Genomic DNA, 20,993 nt, shown 5'->3' on the forward strand with positions numbered 1-20,993 from the left:
AGTAACAACATCCCATTCATAATTGGTGGTTAACAACAGTCATAACACGTAATGATTAAGTGATTCCTACTAAATCTTCAAAACAGAAGTCAAGTTGTTTACAATACTTACTCTAACTTGGCCTAACTTAGACTTAGGAAATGACCAACCACCAACAAAGGAAATAAACAGAAAACACTGATCAACATGAGACCTTCATGACAACTACACCTGAGACATTAGAAAGATACTAAGCAAATAGAAACTTGACATCTTCTTTAACAACAATTGCTACCAATACCCCTAGACTCGATAAAGGCTTTCAACATGCATTATGGCGGATTTCACATATACATTCTCTTCCCAAACATGGTGAAGTATATGCTCTATCCTAGGATGCACAAACTTTAGTCTTGCTATTATTAGATCAGTCCTCTCAGTGTCGTTCGAACCACCACAGCCGGTCCTCAATTCCATCACAGAGAATATGTCTTTTCCAACGAAGATTGTGGGATTGTATGGAATCGCTATGCCTGAGACCTTTATCATTCTCTCCCAGTCAAGTTTGTTTTGCCCATCTCTCTTAAGCTGCCAAACCACGATTTGTTTACTAAAACCAACATTATGGTAGGATGTGAATCCAACACCGCCATTAAACTGTGTTAGAGAATGGTAATCAGACTTGGCAGCGTCTGGAATGTCGCACTCGAAAAACATTTGCTGGAGCATATCAAAAGTGCATATTTGTGAAGGTTGAATAAAGCTTGGTCCATCCCAGCCAACCCAGTAAACCACTCCCTTGTCAACAACAGCTTTAGGGCCTAGTTTTTTAACGTCACTACTGAAGCTTCCCGAGTGTTTCCAGTTAGCATCAAAGGAGTTGTATAATGCCCAGAACATGTTTTTTTCTGAAAATTGTTTTTTGAACACATGTAGTACCCGATACTCAAAAGAATCATGTAAGAACCCGAATGCATAAAGAGACACTGCATAACATTAGTGTTTCCTTGCCACATCTATTGCAAATCTGGACTCTCTCGTTAGAGGGTTCCAAATAAAAAGGGAAGAATTGATGCCTCCTTGTGACAACCTTATGCAAAGGATGCCATGGTCAGAGCCTACAAATGTGTAGAATCCAAAGTTGTTGATGTCCACAGGAATGTTAAGTTGAATTTGATTCCCGCTATCTGCCTCAGCTCGAACAAACCATTGACAGAAATCATCCAAAGGGGGATATCCAACACCAACAATGACACTACTATTTTTATGTTGGTTCTCTAAAATTCTGTTTTACAAACAATTGTGATGTGAGTTTGAAATTCCACATCTTACTGATTGTTTTGAGCCTTCCAACTGATTTGGGGTCAGCCTTGGCAAAGATCTTCCATAGGAGATCATCGCCAAGGTGTGGAAGATCAAATTTTCTGGGTGCTATGTCGCTCATTTTTGAAAGGCAATAGATAAAAGGTTGAGATAAGTTTTTCAAACAATAACAGGCTTATTTTTCTCTATTCTCATTGATAACTGTTACTGATTATTTATAACAATGGATTGTTAAATATAACCTTTACTTACAACTTACAATATATATGTTTATTGTATACTATTCAAATAACTAATTGACCGAAGAGACCTCTTTAGAATTGAGGATTTAAGGTGACTATTTTGGCTAGTTTTGTCTATTCAGGTGCATCATTAAAAAGATGTGAAAATAGTGAAGATATGAATCTTCTTAGTATTAAATGGAGAGAATAGATTAAACGAAGGAAGTTACAAACCCACCAAATTAAGTGTAACATATTTAAGCCAAGATTGAGTATATTTTTCTTAAATGAACCAAATCATATTCTCTATAGTAAACTATAATTAATTTTAAATATATGTTGTAACTAAACTGATATACCTTTTCAGCTTGGAGGATACTATTTTTTATTAATTTGATAGAATTTATGAACATGAATATGCTTTTTAATTTTATTATTGTAGGTGTTATTTTATTATATAGAAATAAAACTAATTACTGAATTTTGTACTCATAATGTCATAATAAGTAAGTTAAAATAGAAATAGACATACCCAATTGACCATGTAACAATTACTATGTTTAAATATTCATGAATAGTTGTGAATATATGTGGCTATATATATCATGATATAAATTTAGTGCACTACCATACTGGCTATATATATCATGATATAAACTTAGTGCACTGTTGATGAGACTATAATATATTAAAAGGTACCTAGTATGTATGTGTGAATAATACACTCGTTCAATTATAAACAATGATTCCCTTTTATTTACTAATGATTCTAGGTTTATTTTATTAAAAAGTTTAAACTGTGGTCATAAGGAATGCTTTGTTTAGGTGAAAATTATGTGAAATTTTAAAGCATGGTTTTGCCATAATATATGATAAATTTAACATGTTCAATTTTTAGATTAATATATGATGCTAATATAGAATTGGTAATTAAATTTGTGTTCAGAAATAAGGGTTTATATATAGTTTTTCTTTATTCTATTTTTTACTATGTCAAGCTTTTTTACTTAATATTAATTTAAGTATAAGATATTTTAGTCAATCAACATATAAATGAATTGCTCCAAGCGTGGGTCAGTTGTCGTCATCCAACTTCTTCCGATTAGAATGAGATAAAACAAACCGTTGAGCCAAAAAAAATTTAAATTAATTTTTCTATGTTAGTATAAGATATTGATACAACTGTTGTTTTTATGATAAAAAAAAATTACTTAATCTTAACGTGTAATGTATAACAAAAGTAACTTTTGAGTTTTTTTTAGATATTAACTAATCGTGTTGGAATGGATCCTATGAATAATCCTGTAGATATTAATATTCTCAATCTTGACTGTAAAATATTCATTTGTGCATTGGGTATTTCATATATACCAAAGCTTTGACTATTATTTTTCGTATTTTGTGTTGATTAGACAGAAATATATCTTCGATAAACTTCTATAAAAATTAACCGGTGGTTTGTATGTTTACTACTTATGTTTGCTTTAATAAGTAAATTTCTTAAAATAGACATTTCGTGAATGAATTATCCTTCTATAAGATGTGTGCCAAAGATCAACTAATAGGATTTTCAAAAGGGTTTAGCGGTGAACCTATATCTCAAAGTCATTCTATTTAAATATTTAATTTTGGCTCTATGTTAATAGATTTGTGTTTTTTTTACTGACACCACGTCTACTAACACGCAATATCCTAACGTCTATCCTACCTAAAAAAATATCTTTTCTATTGATTTGATAGGTTCCTTGATTTTGGTTTAGTCAATTGGCAGGTAAATATGAAAAAAGATCGGTCTTTCCTTTTGCTAGGCTTTTGTAAAATATGGAGCTTACATATTTTCAACTCTGGTAAGGGTTTTAAATCTGCATTGGGCATTGGATTAGAATTCCTTCTTTTAAGATTATTTAGCTTCAAAGAATAAAGTCGCTGTACCTTTTCCATGAATAGCCTTTCTATAGGTGGAACGATTACACTAAAGGTGATATAATGCTTTTGCTTGCTGTACTTAAGAATTATCATATAAATCATATAGCAACTTCCTATCTGATACACTATAAAGCTTACCATTAAGAAGGATCTTTTTAATATTTGCTCATAAAATCAGCCCTATGAGATACGTAAACAGATTTCTTAAAATAGACATTTCCTAAATGATTTAACTTTCTATAAGATATGCCCCAGAGATCAGCTGACCCAATTTTCAAAATGGTTTTGTGGTGAACCCATATCTCAAGGTCACTCTATATATAAATTAAATTTTGACTCTATATTAATAGTTTTGTTTTTTTTACTGACAGCACATTAATCAATAATCTAAATTTGTCAGTGCAATAATCTATTTGCCTATGAAAGGTAAAGATGTAAATGTTATATAAAAAGATTTATATAAGTAATGAGCTTTGATAGATTGCTTGATTTTGGTTTAGTCAATTGGCAAGTAAATATAAAAAAAGATCAGTCTGTCCTTTTGCTAGGCTTATGTAAAATATGGAGCTTACATCTTTTCAACTCTGGTAAGGGTTTTAAATCTGCATTGGGCATTGGATTAGAATTCCTTCTTTTAAGATTATTTGGCTTCAAAGACGTAAGTTGCTATACCCTTTCCATGAATAGCCTTTCCATAGTTGGAACGATTACACTAAAAGGTGATATAATGCTTTTGCTTGATATACATAAGAATTATCATATAAATCATATAGCAACTTCCTATCTGACACACTATAAAGCTTACCATTAAGAAGGATCTTCTTAATAGTTGCTCCATAAAATCAGCCCTATGACATACGTAAATAGATTTTCTAAAACAGACATTTCCTAAATGATTTACCTTTCTATAAGATATGCCCCAGAGATTAGCTGATAGGATTTTCAAAATGGTTTCGTGGTGAACCCATATCTCAAGGTCACTCTATATACATATTCAATCTTGACTCTATATTAATAGATTTGTGTTTTTTTTACTGACACCACATTCATCAATAAGCTGACTTTGTCAGTGCATTAATCTATTTGCCTATGAAAAGTAAAGAAGTAAATTTTATATAAAAAGATTTATATAAGTAATGAGATTTTAATCTTGCCTGATTATACTTTACAAAACTTTTATTTCGATTCTTGTATATGCATTGGGAAATGGGTTTTAATTTATATATTGAGTTCGTTTGAATTCAAAGACCAAGCTGTTTATTCACTGTTATCCAAATTACTTAACCATTTTTGTTTTGAATCTGAACATTTTTTTAGTCTTGAGTAAAAAATTGACTCTCACAACTAAGTATCCTAGTCCCTCTTTGTTGGTTAACACCCCTTTTAAGACAGAGCATATTATTGAAAAAACTCATATGAATCCTTTTGCTTGAAGCGATATATTGAGTTTTATTAACACATTGAATTAGGTTTGTAATCCATAGTTGTTTTATTTTAATTAAGTTCGTTTCTCTAAAATATAACCTCTAGTATTAGTAAGACACTGAATATTGTTTGTATTTTGAATGATTTACGTTATAATTGATTTTTTCACTATGTAAGACAACATCTAATTTACCATTGAAATCTATTAACATGGTTATAATCAGGTTACACGTGTGATATGTGAATTAGACCATAATATGTGTCGACTACCATATATCATAAGCTTAAATTCCATTGGTATCAAAATAACATCACAAACAATGGAGAAACTCATAATTATAAGAGTACATGCTTTCTCCAATAACAAAGCAACCAATGGAGAAACTCATAGTTATAAGAGTACATGCTTTTTCCAATAACAAAGCATACTGAAGCCTTACTCAAGAATAAAACAAAAGACCACTAAAATAGCATAAATATTAAGCCAATGCTTAAACACTAATTTAAAAACTCAATTTTCTCCATCTATCATTATAGATTTTTGCTTCTTGGCATTCTTTCGGCTAAACTTGTTTGTTGAGAGTTGTCCCTCATCTTCATTTTGGATTGCACTGCTAGAGCCAGATCTAAAGCCATTTGTAACTCTTTTAGCAGGGGTTTTACACTTGAGACTGGTTATGGAATCTTCTCTAATATCCTACAAAGAAGACCACATCATAATCAACCTAATTTTTTAAATTAACAATAACAATTTACTATTGATTGAACTACTTACCATAGTATACTGAGCATCAGGGTCAGTGTCAGTATTAAGATCAGTAATGTTCCCAAACATATCAAGTGAGTTACTGCACCCATTTTCCTGTGAATAATGTTGACACAATTCTATGTAAGTGTTATAGGTACAGTTGATGTGGCATTAGCTAAAATTCTGAATGTACATGTAAACTCTTTTAATACCGTCATATTCATTGATGAATTTCCATCAAAATTCTTGGGTAGGTTTTTGTCAACAACTTCTTCATCGTCACATATCTTCATCACAGTGAACACTTGATCATAGCCACTGATATTAGCAGCTTTCACATTTATCTTAAATAAAAGTCTCCTATCCATCATGTTGTCTAGGGTAAGGGGGTATTCATCCTCACGTCCACCCTAAAAAAATAAGATGTTGGCATCATGAAGAAAAGCCTTAATAGATCTTAGCATGTAAAAAAGAACTTATGTAATGTTCATTATAATACTTACATCTTCCTCCAAAACTTTTTCAGCTTGTTTCCCACATAATTGGCTTGTTTCTCTATCCCATAGCAAGAGAGAAATGCTGCCTGTTCCATCAAAGACCATGACCTCCACCTTGTATCTATATATCAGCATGGAAAACATACATAATTAGGATGCTTCATAACAAACCAAAGTAGCTACTAACACTGGTTCAAATCTTCATTACGACAACCTTATAGATGCAGTTCCATGCGTGTGGCCGCATTTGTCACATTCGTATCTATTACCAACTGGTGTTTCAACTTTCTTAGGACATCTTCTGCAGGCCTTGTAATACCAATCATTCTTGCTGCAATTTATGGCCACAATAGTTCCAGCAACCCAAATAGGACCCTCCTGCTATCCAAACTAATATTAGATCTAATTTGTTGTATTACAAAGTAATCAAATCATCTATAATTTGTTTCCTTTTGAAAATGATTGAACATAAACACTGACAATAAAAAGTATTTAAATTACCTAATCTAATAATAATAAAAAACACTATATATTTATGCAATATTCGATCCATAATATAACAGTGAAGCTATTATATCCTAACGAAAAAATCCTTAATTTACCTCTTTGGAACTCAGGACCTCTTCAATGGTTTTAACTAATGCAGACCCATTAGTAATCTCTTCCATGCCAGACCAGCCACTTTGGAATGACATTTGACTTATTCTTGAAGCATTGGATGGTGCCCCCTTTAGCAACCTACACCATATAAATTTCAGTGATTTTACAGAATGTTTAGACATTAGCTTAATCAAATTTTACCCCGAAACAGAAAAAAGGTGAAATGAAACCATCTAACCTGTCCCTAAATCCAACAACATCCTTCAACTCTGCATTGATGTGGAGTTTGGAGATCTCAAAATGACTCTGGACCGAAGTTTGTCCTATATGCCCTTGATAAAATTAGAAATAATCACAAATACCGGATGGAATCATTTTATTAAAGTATGATATGATTATGAGTACATACCATTCCACCTAATTGCCTTAAAGTATTGTATAACTACAATAAGTGGCTCCAGCCTTCCAACTTCCAGATGTGGTAGTATCTCATCGACCATTTCACCAAATAAAGTGCAGTTAATCCTATTTTTTCTATATTTTAAAATAACACATACAGAAGGATGCCATGAGTACCATACAAAAAATGCAGGTAGTTTATGAATGTGAGTTGTGTTATATGATTTACATTTTTTTTCTCTTATAAGAAAACTTACTCCAGATCTTGCAACACCACAACCAACCGTTTGGTCTCCTTCCCTTTGCTGGTGACTAACTCTCTGGGATCATGCTTTCCAACTACCTCACCAATCATGTCTAAGGAAAAAAAATATATCTCACTTATACTTGGTTTCTATAATGATGATTTTAAACTCACTGTGGAAAAAACTCACCAAATAGCTCTGAGTTTTCGATCTTCTCGGCCGTGAGCAATTCCGGTATAGTCTTGAACACAAATGCGTCAAGAGGAAAAGTAGGATTCATAAAGTGATTGACCTCCGTCCTGTGTGAAAAAGTCAGTATCCAGCGATATGGAGTGGGTTTTTTTATGGTTTTGTTGTCCACCACTATAAAGTTCTTTATAATATACATCTGAAACACCTGAAATACACCACTCCATTTCTTAACTATAGACTTGGGTATTGAAGCATGGCCCCTTCCACCCTGCATTTTTCAATAGAACACACCAACAAATATATTTTATTAGAAACATCTATACTTGTGTTTTATAATGATTTAAGTGCAAGATATTAGTAATAGCAATTTTGTTTGGGATATAGTTACCTTACTATCTTGCAGGATCATCTCTATGCTTCCAATCTCCTTCTCGTTGAACTTACTCGGATGTTCCCAAATTCTGATTACATATACTTTAAAGTTCCAACAAAATTTTCTTGCATTGATATCAGAAATATAGTCGTAATTTTCACCCATCTTGTAATGAATATTCAGTATGTGATGTAGTAAAGACAACCAATGATAAAAAAATGTGGCTGAGAAATCAGGTCTCAAATTTTTTGAGAGCTTCGGATTGAAGTTTTCAATCCAATGTGTAAAATAAGAGGCATTACAAAAAGAAGTGTCTTATATACTATTGGCTTATATTATATAATACATAGTATTGATGATGTAGATCGAATATATATAATAATAATATTATTGTAATTGAAGTTTTTTGTTATTATATTTTGAGCAGCTTCCACGTTATGAGTTGATCATACACACGTGTTGAGCATGGAGCTATAACACTTGTCGATTATCAAGACATGTACTGGTTATTTTTTATATATTAATAGATTTTAATATATCTATAATAAATTTATTATAAGGTAATTAAACTTAAAAATATTATTACAGAAAAAAATTTAATCTCTATTAAAAAATAATAAAAACACTAATATGAATAATAAAATATTTATTAAAATAAAAGTACTCGATAATTATTTTAAAGAAATTTAACTATTTACTAATATATGATCAACATGAAAATAAAATTCTATACGTCATACTTTAAAGATGAGTACATATTTTAATAAATCTCAAGACAATGTCATTATATTAAGTGAAAAGTAATAGTATCTAAGGTACTTCTATGAATACTAGACTAATTTAACATCGGAAATAATAATAATCATAATATTAATTTTAAAAAAAAAAATATGAGAAATTAAGTATTTTTTTAATAATATATATTTGATAAAAAAAAATTAAAATTGAGTAGAATTTTAGAGTTGATGTTGATGTCTAATCTAGACAAATATTTAGGAGTTTCTTTATTTTGTAATCGCATAAGAAAAATAAAATTTTCAACTCATTTCTAATAAAATGGTATCTTGGTTTAGTACTTAAAAAGGCTCAAAATTTTTCTTTTGCACACAATATCACTTTGACTCAATTAACTATAATAATTATCCTTTCTATCTTATACAAATAATAAGACTGCTATTGAATGTGTGACAAAATTGATCAAGTCTATAGAAATTTTGTGGGAGATAGCAACAGAACGGATAACAAAGTCTATTTGATTAGCTGGGAGAAATTGTGTTCTCTAAGAAGAGTTAAGTAATTTGGAATTTAGATAATCCAAAATAATAAACAATACAAATCTCACGAAATTAGCATAGAATTTAGTGCAAAGTCCATATTTTTTGGGTCAAGCTCATTAGAAAAAAATATAAATGTAGGAGAATAGCATACTCTTCATCAAGAAGTTTCAATTTTATTAAATGTTTGGAAGGATATTGCGCAAGTATAACCCAAATTCAGAGGAAATTTGATATAACAAACCGGTAATAGTGATAACATTCGATTTTAGAAAGATTATTGAATCCCATATGTGAATAAACTTAAAGACTTTGTTTAACCATATATATTGGAGGATGTACTAAACGACATGGTTAGTAAATATGCGACAAATGGCAATTGGATATAGGTAAAATTAGAAAGAATTAAGTCTCTGTCTTTTCATCCTTGAAGACTCCAAAAACAAACATGGGAGATAATTAGGTAGTGTGGCTTCTCAATTCCAATTGTATCTAGCATTAAGTCAGCATACTTCTTCTATGTAAATGCAATTGAAGACTCTAGGGATGATTTATTTTTGAGAATTCGAAAAGTTGAAGTCCTCAGAGACTACGTATTTTTTTTTAGCTAGTTACTAATGAAACCTTTTTGACAAATGAGGTTAGATTTCGCAAGCGCACGATCCAAAAGAATATTTGTTCAGTTTGTGGTTCTTTTCGGAATTTTTATTCCATGTTTTTTGCGATTGCAAAGTCACAAAAAATATATGGAAGAGCATAGACATTTCATTGACTTCTAGTATATTCTTTTGTCAACCCTTTTTTTTGTTAAAGAATTTATAATCTCAATTTCATTATCAAGGCATTTCTTGACCTTTCTTATTTACTTGCATCATATGCTCTCTTTATTGTTATCGTAACAAGCATATTTTTGAGAGAGACAATGTAGTAGATAAAAATAAGATCCATAATTTGGCTATGCACCGGCTAAAGAGTATAACTCAGTTTTGGGTAAGAAAAAAATTTAGGTGCTTTGCTAAAAATACAAATCCTGTTAGATTCCCCCAAACCCTAGCTACCTTTATTAAACTGAATTCCTATAAATTTGTTACAAAGGACGGTCACTTGTAGAAGTATATTAAGAGACCATGAAAGAAAGTTTTTGGTTTGTTATAGTGTGAATATAGGTGCTATATATATTGATTTTAGTAGAGGTCTGAGGTATTCGGCTAGATTTGAACTTGACTCTAAACTTTAAACACATAAATGTTTGTACGGAAGTAAATTTTAAAATAGAAGTAAGTCCATGGCTTCAAGAAACTATCAAGTTGCACTCTACGTTAGTTTTGACTATTAAAAAACACTATAATAATAGGTTAAGTAATTAGAATATCCATTCTGAGTTCTAAGAAACAAATACTTGTGTAGATAAATTGATATGACAAAATATGAACTTCAATTAAAATATTACTTTTTTATTTTTCTGTGTATTTCTTTAATTTTTTTTGCAGATTTTTTTAAAATTATATTTGTTACGGCTTGGTCCAGGCTATTTGCGGGTCAACCCGACTCACTGATAACCCGACCCGAACGGTCGGGCACGTGCAGCTCACTCAATGACCCGGACATGCGTCCTTGATAGTTCTCCACTACTGTAAGAGAAAGCTTCGAGGAAGGTGAGTCTGTCTTTGGTGGGCCCACCTCTGACACGGTATAAATGGGGAGGGACCTACCCCTTCCCCAAAGTACGTCACATACTACCTTACTCTCTTTTTCGCCTGCACACTCGACTGACTTAGGCGTCGGAATGTCTTTACAGGTGACACCCCTCCGTATCGAGAACTCGAAACGTCGACTTCCCTACTTCACCCTCACGATCCGATTCCAGGCTACGCCTCACCCGTTCGTCCGAGGACCATACCAAACAATATTTTTTAAGGTAATTTTTGTCTTTTTTTTACTTTAAGTCCCGTTTTCCATTAAAAAATAATTGAAGTAACATTCTATTGGCTTAAGTTAAAAGTAACAATGAGAAGTTCTCCAATTTTTTATGTTTGCCCATTCATTCTGCACTAATCATACCTTAAAAAGACAATAAAACATTTCCATCTTAAAACTAAAATTTTCATAAAAAAAAACATCCAAAATACATTTTTATTTCCGTTTCTGCTATATTATTTATGTGTTACAAGAACTTATAATCAATAAAAAAAATATGGATCCATTTGATATATCATAATGAATGAAAGGACACGATTTGTATTTAATAAACATATATTATGTCATAAAAATACTTTATATTAAACTAGTATACTATGGGTATGGGGCCACAATGAAAGGATGAAATAAACATACTCCAAAGTCCAAACCAAGTGGCTTGATCAATAATATAGGCATCCACTAATTTGCATGTTTATTACAATGTACTTTATATTGTAATTTGTAAAAGACAGTTTCGTGGAACCTAATTAATTAAGTATGGTTAATTAATCCGTTGTGATGTTGTGATGTCTAGAGAAATTATTGACAAAGTGGTTGAATTAATGTTGCAAATGAAGAAACTTGGTGAAGAAGATCCTAGAAGGGTTATTCATTCATTCAAAGTAGCACTTTCCCTCACATTGGTTTCAGCATTTTACTATGTTAAGCCTCTTTACAATGGTTTTGATTCATCTGCTATGTGGGCTGTTTTCACTGTCATCGTCATCTCAGAATTCTATGTAGGCAAGTCATTTTTTATTATTTTATTTATTTATTTATTTTTGACAAAATATATAGACTAATTCAATATAATGATTAATTGGTGTATTTGTTATAGATTTTTTTTATTATTTTAAATAATAAATCGGACTCTCATTTGTGAAATAATAAAATTTATAGAAAAAATATGAAGGTTAGATTTTATAGTACACAAATTGGAGAGTCCGATTTATGTTAAAATAATTTTTTTCACTAAAGTAAATTAGAAGGTTTGATTTGCATATTTTAAATTTTTTTAATAAAATCAGATTTATATATTTAAAAAAATTAAGATAAAAAATAAATCTAATTCTCAGATTTGTATATTAAAAAAATTTTAAAATCACACGTCTAAATATTAGATTTGTGATTTTTACGTAAAAAAAAACACACATCAAATTTTAACATTAGTTAAAAATACCATCGAAATTAACACCAAAAGTAAAAAGCAAAATCTCTATTTGTGTTCAGATATGAATATGAATTGTGTCACAAAAATCTTTTCTTTCTAAAAGTCCCACTAAATGTTAATTATCATTCAAAGACGGTGATATACCAATATTAATTCTACAACTAACAAGAATTTAAAAGTTCTTATATAACATTGCATGGAAAATTTAAAAATCTCATTGGTTTATGTTTTATTTGTTTATTTTTATTTTCAATCTTCTATTTTCAAAATTTTCTAAATGAAAATCAATCATACCCATTATATTTCTTTGTTTTTTTAATATACGAGTAAAATTTTAATTTTGAAACAATAATTTTACCCCCAATTTTCCCCCTATACATTATGGACTTAATTCATAAACAAATTTATGTGTGACATGCAGGAGCAACACTTGGTAAAGGAATAAATAGAGGCATAGCAACATTTTTGGCTGGTGCTCTTGGAGTTGGAACTTATCACTTAATTAATTCAATTTCAATAGGACATGTAGTGGAACAAATACTTATTGGGATCATAACTTTTCTACTAAGTAATCATTTACTTATACTTGTTCAATTAAAATTTATTAGATTGCGTTTGTTTTTTAAGATTCGAACTGAGACTAACGGATTAAGATTATGTATTGTGTTTGTTGATTAAAGAATAAGACTAAAATTTTAATTATAAGATATAAGATTTTAGTTTTTCAGTATTTTTTAAAAGTAGGGACACAAAAAATTAAAATTTTAGAAACAGAAATTAAAATTTCTATAACATTTTTTTAGAAATATTTTTATTTAACTTTATAAATTCTAAATTTGTCTTTTAATTTTTATATTTATTTTAAATTAAACATAATATTGAGACATAACTCAATTTAATATATTTTATACTAAATATAATACAAAAATTTAATTCCATTTCTATCTCTCAATTCTGTCTCCCTCTTAAAAACAACCTTAATTACTTAGTAGGAATTAACCAAATGCATTTTTTTTAAATAATTTCAGCTGCAGTTGTCACATATATGAGATTCTTACCACAATTGAAAGCAAGATATGATTATGGATTGATGGTGTTTATCTTAACATATAGCTTGGTATCTGTATCTAGCTATAGAGATGATGAGATTCTAGACATTGCAGAGAAAAGGGTAATCACAATTCTTGCAGGTGCTTTCATTTCAGTGTTTGTAAGCATTTTTGTGTGGCCTATGTGGGTAGGTGCTGATCTTCATAATCTGGTAGCAAAAAATATTGAAAAACTTGGCAACTTTATAGAAGGTGAGGATAATTTTAAAATAAGTAAGTTTTAGTAAATTTTGGGAATTTTATACATATTTATTAAATATGTGTAAAAATAATCAAAATAAAATTAATTGAGATGGTAATAAGTTGTTTATAACTTAAATAAAAGATTGTGGATTGAAGTTTTTATATGAATTATATATAATGAAAGAGATAGTTTAGAAAATAAAGTTGTATGCACAAACTAGTCTTTTTGATCTTTTAGAATATTAGGTAAAGCAATTTCTAATAAAATAAAATGCAAATTACTTATATATTTTTTTCTAAAACATTAATACGATAGAAGAATTAAATTATCTAAAATTTAAACAGCTAGTAGATTAATTTATTCTTTTATTTATTAAAAACTATTTTTTCTTAAACCAAAATTGTTGATAGTAAGTTTTTCTCATGTCTTGGTCCAATGCAAATGGCAGGTTTCGGAAATGAATATTTTAAAACACAAGAAAGTGGAGAGTCTAATGAATCATCTCTACAAGGATATAAAAGTGTTCTGAATTCAAAGCAGCCTGAAGAAAGCTTGGTAAGGAGAAGAAATGTCCAAAAATATGTTCTAAATTTATTATTATAGTTCTCAGAATTAAATTGACAATCGAATCGATTAGATTACTAATAATTAATAAATATAAATTTTAAAAATATAATTTAATTTATATATGTTATACATTAAAAAAAGACAAATGTAATAAAAAATAGTTTAGTTGTGGGAGCCAAATTGCTGCACATACAAGAAAATCTAAGTTTGAACCTAAGAATTTTTTTTGGGTTAATTGTTGACTTATAATTCTGTCTAATTTTCATTGGTTTTAAGTGATTTTCTTTTTTAAACGGTCAAAACATTAAACCAGACTAATTTAAAATTTAGTTCACCAATTTTTTTTTTTTTATTGAAGCAACTGATCTAGTTCGATTTTAACAATTATGCTTATTCTCATACAAAAATATATATAAACTTATTAATTAATTTATTTATTACATAATTACATATTTTGCAGGCCAATTTTGCAAGGTGGGAACCTGCCATGGTGCATTTAGATTTCATCATCCTTGGCAACAATATTTGAAGATTGGAATCTTATCAAGAGAATGTGCCTATCATATTGATGCCCTCAATAGCTTCCTCATTTCTTCAAAGGTACTAAATTCTTTGATTAGGTTTTTTATATATAATTTTTTTATACAATTGATTGTGTAGTAATCAATTTAGGTCTAGATATTTCAATTAAAAATATAAAGATAATTTGTTTTGTTTATATTTATGTTAAAACAAATGTGTTTATATTTTCTAATCTACTAAAATACTATGTAAAAAAAAAACAATCATGCTATATATGTATATTTACATAAAAAATAATTATTAATCAATCATCACATATAAAAAAATATATTTGATATTTCATAATTTTTTTATTTACTGTAATTAAATTTGATTATTTATCTATTGCAGGTTATTTATTTTACTGTGACATATTTAATTATTCTAGTGACCGAGTATTTAGTTAAAAAATATGTGAATTAATATATATAAATATACACAAATATATAGTAAGTTAGTAACTAATTAGATGATTAAAGATTTGTTTGGGCGTCACTCTCCAAAAAAAATTTTTTAAATGATATTTTTTTAAAAGATCTTTTACAAAAATAAAAGTGATTTTATGTTTGAAAATCTAATGTAAAAAGATTTTTTTATTTATCAACTATGTTTGGGTAAAATAAGATAAAAGTATTTTTTTATTCATTTATTATGTGAAAAATATTTTTTTCAAAGAAAAAATCTTTTAAAAAAAAGATGTAAATTGTAGCTTCTCAAAACAGATGTTTTTTTTCCTAATACTTTTATTTTTACTATTAAAAATTTACCAAATACACTAAAAAGTAAAAAAAAAATTATTGAAAATTTTTTTTTATCGATTTAATGACGCCAAAAAAAACACTAATTTAATATATATGAAGAAGCATTTTTCGGAAAGAAAATAAAAACATAATAATTGATTTTTGCTCAAATAAATAAATTTATTTATTTTTTGTTTATTTATGTTTACCTTATTATAGACACCCTTGGAAGTTAGAAGAAAAATACAAGAGCCATGCATGAAAATGAGCAAAGAAACAGGAAAGGCTTTAAAGGAATTAGCAATGTCAATCCAAAACGTGGTTCCACCAACTTCTGCATACTCTCAAATTGCCAAATCTAGGGTTGCTGCTATTAACCTAAAATCCATGGTGAACTCAATTTTGTGGGAAGGAACCAATCTCTTTGAGGTTATTCCTGTTGTGACAGTGGCTTCACTATTACTTGATGTGGTTTGTTGCACTGAAAAGTTGGCTGAGTCAATACAAGAACTATCTACCTTAGCAAAATTTAAGAATAGGGACAATAAAAGTTGTAGCTGAAGATTCAAATTCTCCTTATCAAGAGGAAGATCATCCACCATTCGGAGTTGTTTGAGCGTTATTTTCTAAAAGGATATTATTAAAATAATATATTTTAAAAAAAATTTAAAGATATTTTTTAAATAATATATTTTAAAAAATTTTGTATAAAAAAAACAATAATTTTATATTTGAGTATTTTATATAAAAAGAATTTATTTATTAATTATACTTAGATAAAATAAAATAAAAATATTTTTTTATTTATTTATTATTTAAAAAAATATTTTTTCAAAAAAAACCTTTTAAAAAATATTAAAAAATATTTTTTATTTTTTAATATTTTTATTTATATTATTAAAAATTTGTTCAATACATTAAAAATATATATTTTTTTATTAATTTAATAACACTCAAACAAACAGTTACAAACATGTAATTGTGAGAATAATGGACTTCCTCCTCCTCATAATATTAATCATGTTATTATTACAATCAATCAATCTTCCTCAAACTTATCAAATGATGGGAGGCCTTGATTGCTTAGAAGAAAATGAATTAAATTGTAAATTGATTATTGTATTTGGAATAAACTATATTAAATGATAAATGAATTTATTTCATTTTTGAATTTATATTTTTATTCCCCTCTCAATTTTATATATATTACAAAAACTAGCACTTCTTTTGACTATTATTTCCCTCTACAAACTTTTAAATTATAAATATTAAATTTTAGTTTTTTTTTTCAAAAAATAAGACTTAAAAAATATGATATTATTTTTACTTAAATTTTTTATATTCTTATTAATTTTAGTTTTAGATTTTTTAATATTCATTAATATTTAATTACCGGCTAATTTTTAAATTAATATTGGTTCCCAAATTTTTTAATATAAATTAATATTTAATATACCCTTACGCTAAGTACACATAAACATAACAGAAAGGTTTTAGAGAAAACAAAAGAAAAAAGAAGCTGCCCTGCGTTGCGGTTTCACGGTACATTAATGGGGGCGGCGGAGACGGAGTTGTTAACGGCGGCGGAGCAGCCACGAAAGGCACCGCGGCCAGGTAAAGGAGGATACTCAGGTCACGGCCTGAGCGAAGAAGAAGCGCGCGTGCGCGCAATCTCTGAGATCGTGAGTTCCATGGTTGAGCTCTCGCGTAAGGGACAGAACGTCGACCTCAACGCGCTCAAGTCTAGCGCGTGTCGCAAGTATGGCCTCGCACGCGCTCCGAAGCTCGTGGAGATGATTGCTGCACTCCCTGACTCCGAGCGCGATGCGCTCCTCCCTAAGCTTAGGGCGAAACCGGTTCGAACCGCCTCTGGAATCGCGGTGGTGGCGGTTATGTCGAAGCCGCATCGGTGCCCGCACATCGCGACCACCGGAAACATATGCGTTTACTGTCCCGGAGGACCTGACTCGGATTTTGAGTACAGTACTCAGTCTTACACTGGTTATGAACCGACTAGTATGCGTGCAATTCGAGCGAGGTAGGGTTTTCGGTTAAGTTTTCTGACACTCTTTGGTTTTTAGCTGTTGTTTAGTTTCTAATTAGGTGTTTTTTAAGGAGAAAAAAAATGAAAGGAATGCTGTTGATTTGAGTTAGGTTGAATAGAATGAATGCTGCAAGTAGTGATGATTGTATTTGTAGCTTCGAGATGATTGATAGAATATGTAGACATGTTTAGGGAAATTTTATATAGAAAGTTAGCTAGTTCTTTGAATCATTCAATAATCAATTGTAAACTGGGGCTGAAAGTTGGAGGCGGTGATAGTACATATTAATGAGGCATCGAATGTTAAATGGAACGGTAGATTTGAGATGGCAAACATTGCGGAATGGACTTTTAAATGAGAATTCTGTTATGTTTTAGTCGTGATGAATGGTGATTATGCTGATAGATTTGTGCTTCATGATCAAGTAAGTGAAATGAAGTTCAAGGATTACAAAATTTCGATCTTGGATACGGGGATTATGAGGGCATAAGATAGTTTTGACTTCCATAAAGGTTTGTGCTTGTTGATAGACTTTTGAGGCAAGGTTAGACAGTGTTTGAAATTGCTGAATGGCAAACTTTGGGGATGAAGAATTTTAATGACATATTGATGCATTCTTTTTTATACCAAAAGGGTTAACATGGATGTCATGCAGTGCACGGATTGTTTTCGTTTTCTTTTAAATATTTCATCAAAGGGCTTAATTTATTTCCATTTTATTCGTGTTCTTTCTTGTGCGTTGATAGATAATTGTAAACATTTTCCCAGTGAATATTTCTCATTCTAACTTTGTGCTTTATGTACCTGCTTGCTACCCTGGATTTAGGTATAACCCATATGTCCAAGCAAGAAGCAGGATAGATCAGCTTAAGCGTTTGGGTCACAGTGTAGACAAGGTTTATACTTGAATTTTTTCCCCTTGAATATCCATAGGGCTGAAATATGGTACTTTACATGTGTGGTTATTTTCCACTCCAGGTTGAGTTCATTTTAATGGGTGGTACTTTCATGTCGCTTCCTGCTGATTACCGTGATTACTTCATAAGGAATCTTCATGATGCTTTGTCTGGACATACTTCTGCCAATGTAGAAGAAGCGGTTGCATACTCTGAGCACAGTGCAACTAAGTGTATCGGCATGACAATTGAGACGTAAGTTGCCATTTAAATATTTATAGCAATTGTTTTAGATTTATGTGTACTAGTGTAGCTCATGAATTTGAGTTCTTTAATACACCAGAAGGCCAGATTATTGTCTTGGGCCTCACTTGCGGCAAATGCTTTCCTATGGTTGTACACGGTTGGAAATTGGAGTCCAAAGCACCTATGAGGATGTTGCTCGAGACACTAACAGAGGGCATACAGTAGCTGCTGTGGCTGATTGTTTTTCCTTGGCAAAAGATGCTGGTTTCAAGGTTTGTTATTGGTTTCTCATATTAATCATCACCTTTTGTGACAAGGCAGTTCAGTCCAAACTAATTAATCTTTTATTTGTCCCTTATGTTTCAAATTTGTGGATAGAAATTCATTGGTAAATTTTCCTGCATTCAGATTTTCAATTTATGACGTAATCACACATGATGTCTCATCTATTTGTCTAGATCTGGATAAGCATTGGATATGTATTTATGTTAGTATAAAAATCCCACTGTCTATGTTACAACTTGGTGATTGTGAATGTTAATTGTTTCCTTTGAAAATATAGAGTATGCTGATTATGAATACTATCAAATTGACTAGTTCCTACCATTTTGGCTACCTTTAACTTTCTTGGCCGTGCTGTAGGTTGTTGCTCACATGATGCCTGATCTTCCTAATGTTGGTGTTGAAAGGGACATGGAAAGTTTCCGGGAGTTTTTTGAGAGCCCCTCATTTAGAGCAGATGGGCTTAAAATATATCCTACACTTGTAATACGTGGAACTGGACTTTATGAGCTCTGGAAAACTGGGAGGTATTTTCCAGTTGCATTATTTTATTCAGAAAGCTTTTTGAGAGAGACCATTCAATTTCTTTCTTAGTACATTTTTATTTCTGAGGAAACTAGAGGGGGAAAAAATTCTTCTCCTTGGAGACTGAAAATTTGAATGAATGCAATTTTAGGTATAGAAATTATCCACCTGAGCAACTTGTGGATATCATAGCTAGGATTCTTGCTATGGTGCCACCTTGGACACGTGTTTATAGAGTTCAACGGGATATTCCCATGCCTCTGGTTACATCTGGGGTTGAGAAAGGAAATCTGAGAGAGCTAGCATTAGCTCGAATGGAAGACCTGGGATTGAAATGTCGTGACGTTCGGACCAGAGAAGCTGGAATCCAGGTTATTATATAGAATCAGTCTTGTTTGAGAATTTTATGTAATAGAGTACTAAGCTTTTGAAAGTTCTATAGACACAATTAGTTTGCTAAATTTATTTAAATATTTCTTTGTAGGATATTCACCACCAAATTAGGCCAGAGGAGGTGGAGCTTGTACGTCGTGATTATACTGCAAATGAGGGCTGGGAGACATTTCTCTCATATGAAGATACACGTCAGGTAATTTAACCTCTTTCCCTCTAATTTTATTGCTGGCATCCTTACGTCATACACCACACATTCGAGTGTCTGTAATAATCTCTATGTAATTTGCTCCTGCTGCTGAAATGTAGAGATGATCTCTTTTGTACTCTCTGAAACAGGATATCCTTGTTGGTCTTCTACGACTGCGAAAATGTGGCCGAAACGTTACTTGCCCAGAGCTAATGGGCAAGTGTTCTATTGTTCGTGAACTTCATGTTTATGGAACTGCTGTACCAGTTCATGGGAGGGATGCTGACAAGCTACAACACCAGGTATTGCTCTCAAGCTAATATGCTCCATCAATAAGACTTTTTTAAATGATCTTAATGAATGAACATCTTCCCCCTTTTTTCTTTTTAAAAAAAATTCTTTAGCTTGTATAGATATATTTACGCTCTATTGTTCTCTAATAAAAATGATTGTTAACAGGGTTATGGTACGCTTCTAATGGAGGAGGCAGAGCGTATTGCTTTAAGAGAACACCGATCAACAAAAATAGCTGTAATTTCAGGGGTTGGCACCCGCCATTATTACAGGAAACTGGGATATGAGCTTGAAGGGCCTTACATGGTTAAATATCTAGTATAATTTAATCACTAGTAATAGCTATTTGTTAATGTAATTTTGTAGCATAGCATGTGTTAAATGATGTGTTATACGCCTATTGTAATGCCCTCACTAGTCCATAAAGGTTCCCTACCTCCCTTGCTCTACTTTTTCATACCAAATTTTGAAAATTAAGAAACTACTTTTTTTTAGTTCACTATATTTTTTGGAATTTAATAAATTGTTTGGTTTCTTTAATTCTAAGGTTCTTGCTTTATTTATAATAATCCACAACTATGTTGCAACTAGTTTCGTACCTGCTAAGAATTAATATCTACTTATAATCC

At 30.5% G+C, this 20,993-nt stretch overlaps 2 protein-coding genes and 1 pseudogene across 3 annotated transcripts; 2 read left to right on the forward strand and 1 right to left on the reverse strand.

The window, feature by feature from the left end:
* Positions 1-5,134: 5,134 nt before the first annotated feature.
* On the reverse strand, positions 5,135-8,233 carry LOC112790387 (replication protein A 70 kDa DNA-binding subunit A). 2 transcript variants are annotated; one of them, XM_029297035.2, is made up of 11 exons: positions 7,944-8,233; positions 7,553-7,823; positions 7,376-7,475; positions 7,129-7,253; positions 6,958-7,051; positions 6,722-6,857; positions 6,334-6,497; positions 6,126-6,240; positions 5,835-6,032; positions 5,650-5,736; positions 5,135-5,571 (listed from the first exon to the last, which is right to left on the reverse strand). In XM_029297035.2, the coding sequence occupies exons 1-11, from the start codon at positions 8,091-8,093 to the stop codon at positions 5,386-5,388; spliced, it is 1,626 nt and encodes a 541-aa protein (XP_029152868.1). In that variant the 5' UTR covers positions 8,094-8,233; the 3' UTR covers positions 5,135-5,385. The 2 variants fall into 2 exon arrangements, with proteins under 2 accessions (XP_029152868.1, XP_025688552.1); XM_025832767.3 differs by having other exon boundaries at positions 6,958-7,042; positions 7,944-8,215.
* A 3,455-nt stretch (positions 8,234-11,688) lies between these two features.
* LOC112776673 (aluminum-activated malate transporter 2-like) lies at positions 11,689-16,054 on the forward strand (annotated as a pseudogene).
* A 905-nt stretch (positions 16,055-16,959) lies between these two features.
* LOC112790388 (elongator complex protein 3) lies at positions 16,960-20,904 on the forward strand. Its single transcript, XM_025832768.2, has 9 exons — positions 16,960-17,531; positions 18,365-18,434; positions 18,517-18,689; positions 18,778-18,952; positions 19,323-19,489; positions 19,639-19,858; positions 19,972-20,076; positions 20,220-20,372; positions 20,530-20,904. The coding sequence occupies exons 1-9, from the start codon at positions 17,044-17,046 to the stop codon at positions 20,686-20,688; spliced, it is 1,710 nt and encodes a 569-aa protein (XP_025688553.1). The 5' UTR covers positions 16,960-17,043; the 3' UTR covers positions 20,689-20,904.
* The last annotated feature ends 89 nt before the right edge of the window (positions 20,905-20,993 follow it).

Source organism: Arachis hypogaea, chromosome 3 (assembly GCF_003086295.3).
Source record: "Arachis hypogaea cultivar Tifrunner chromosome 3, arahy.Tifrunner.gnm2.J5K5, whole genome shotgun sequence".
Classification (NCBI taxonomy): Eukaryota; Viridiplantae; Streptophyta; class Magnoliopsida; order Fabales; family Fabaceae; genus Arachis; species Arachis hypogaea.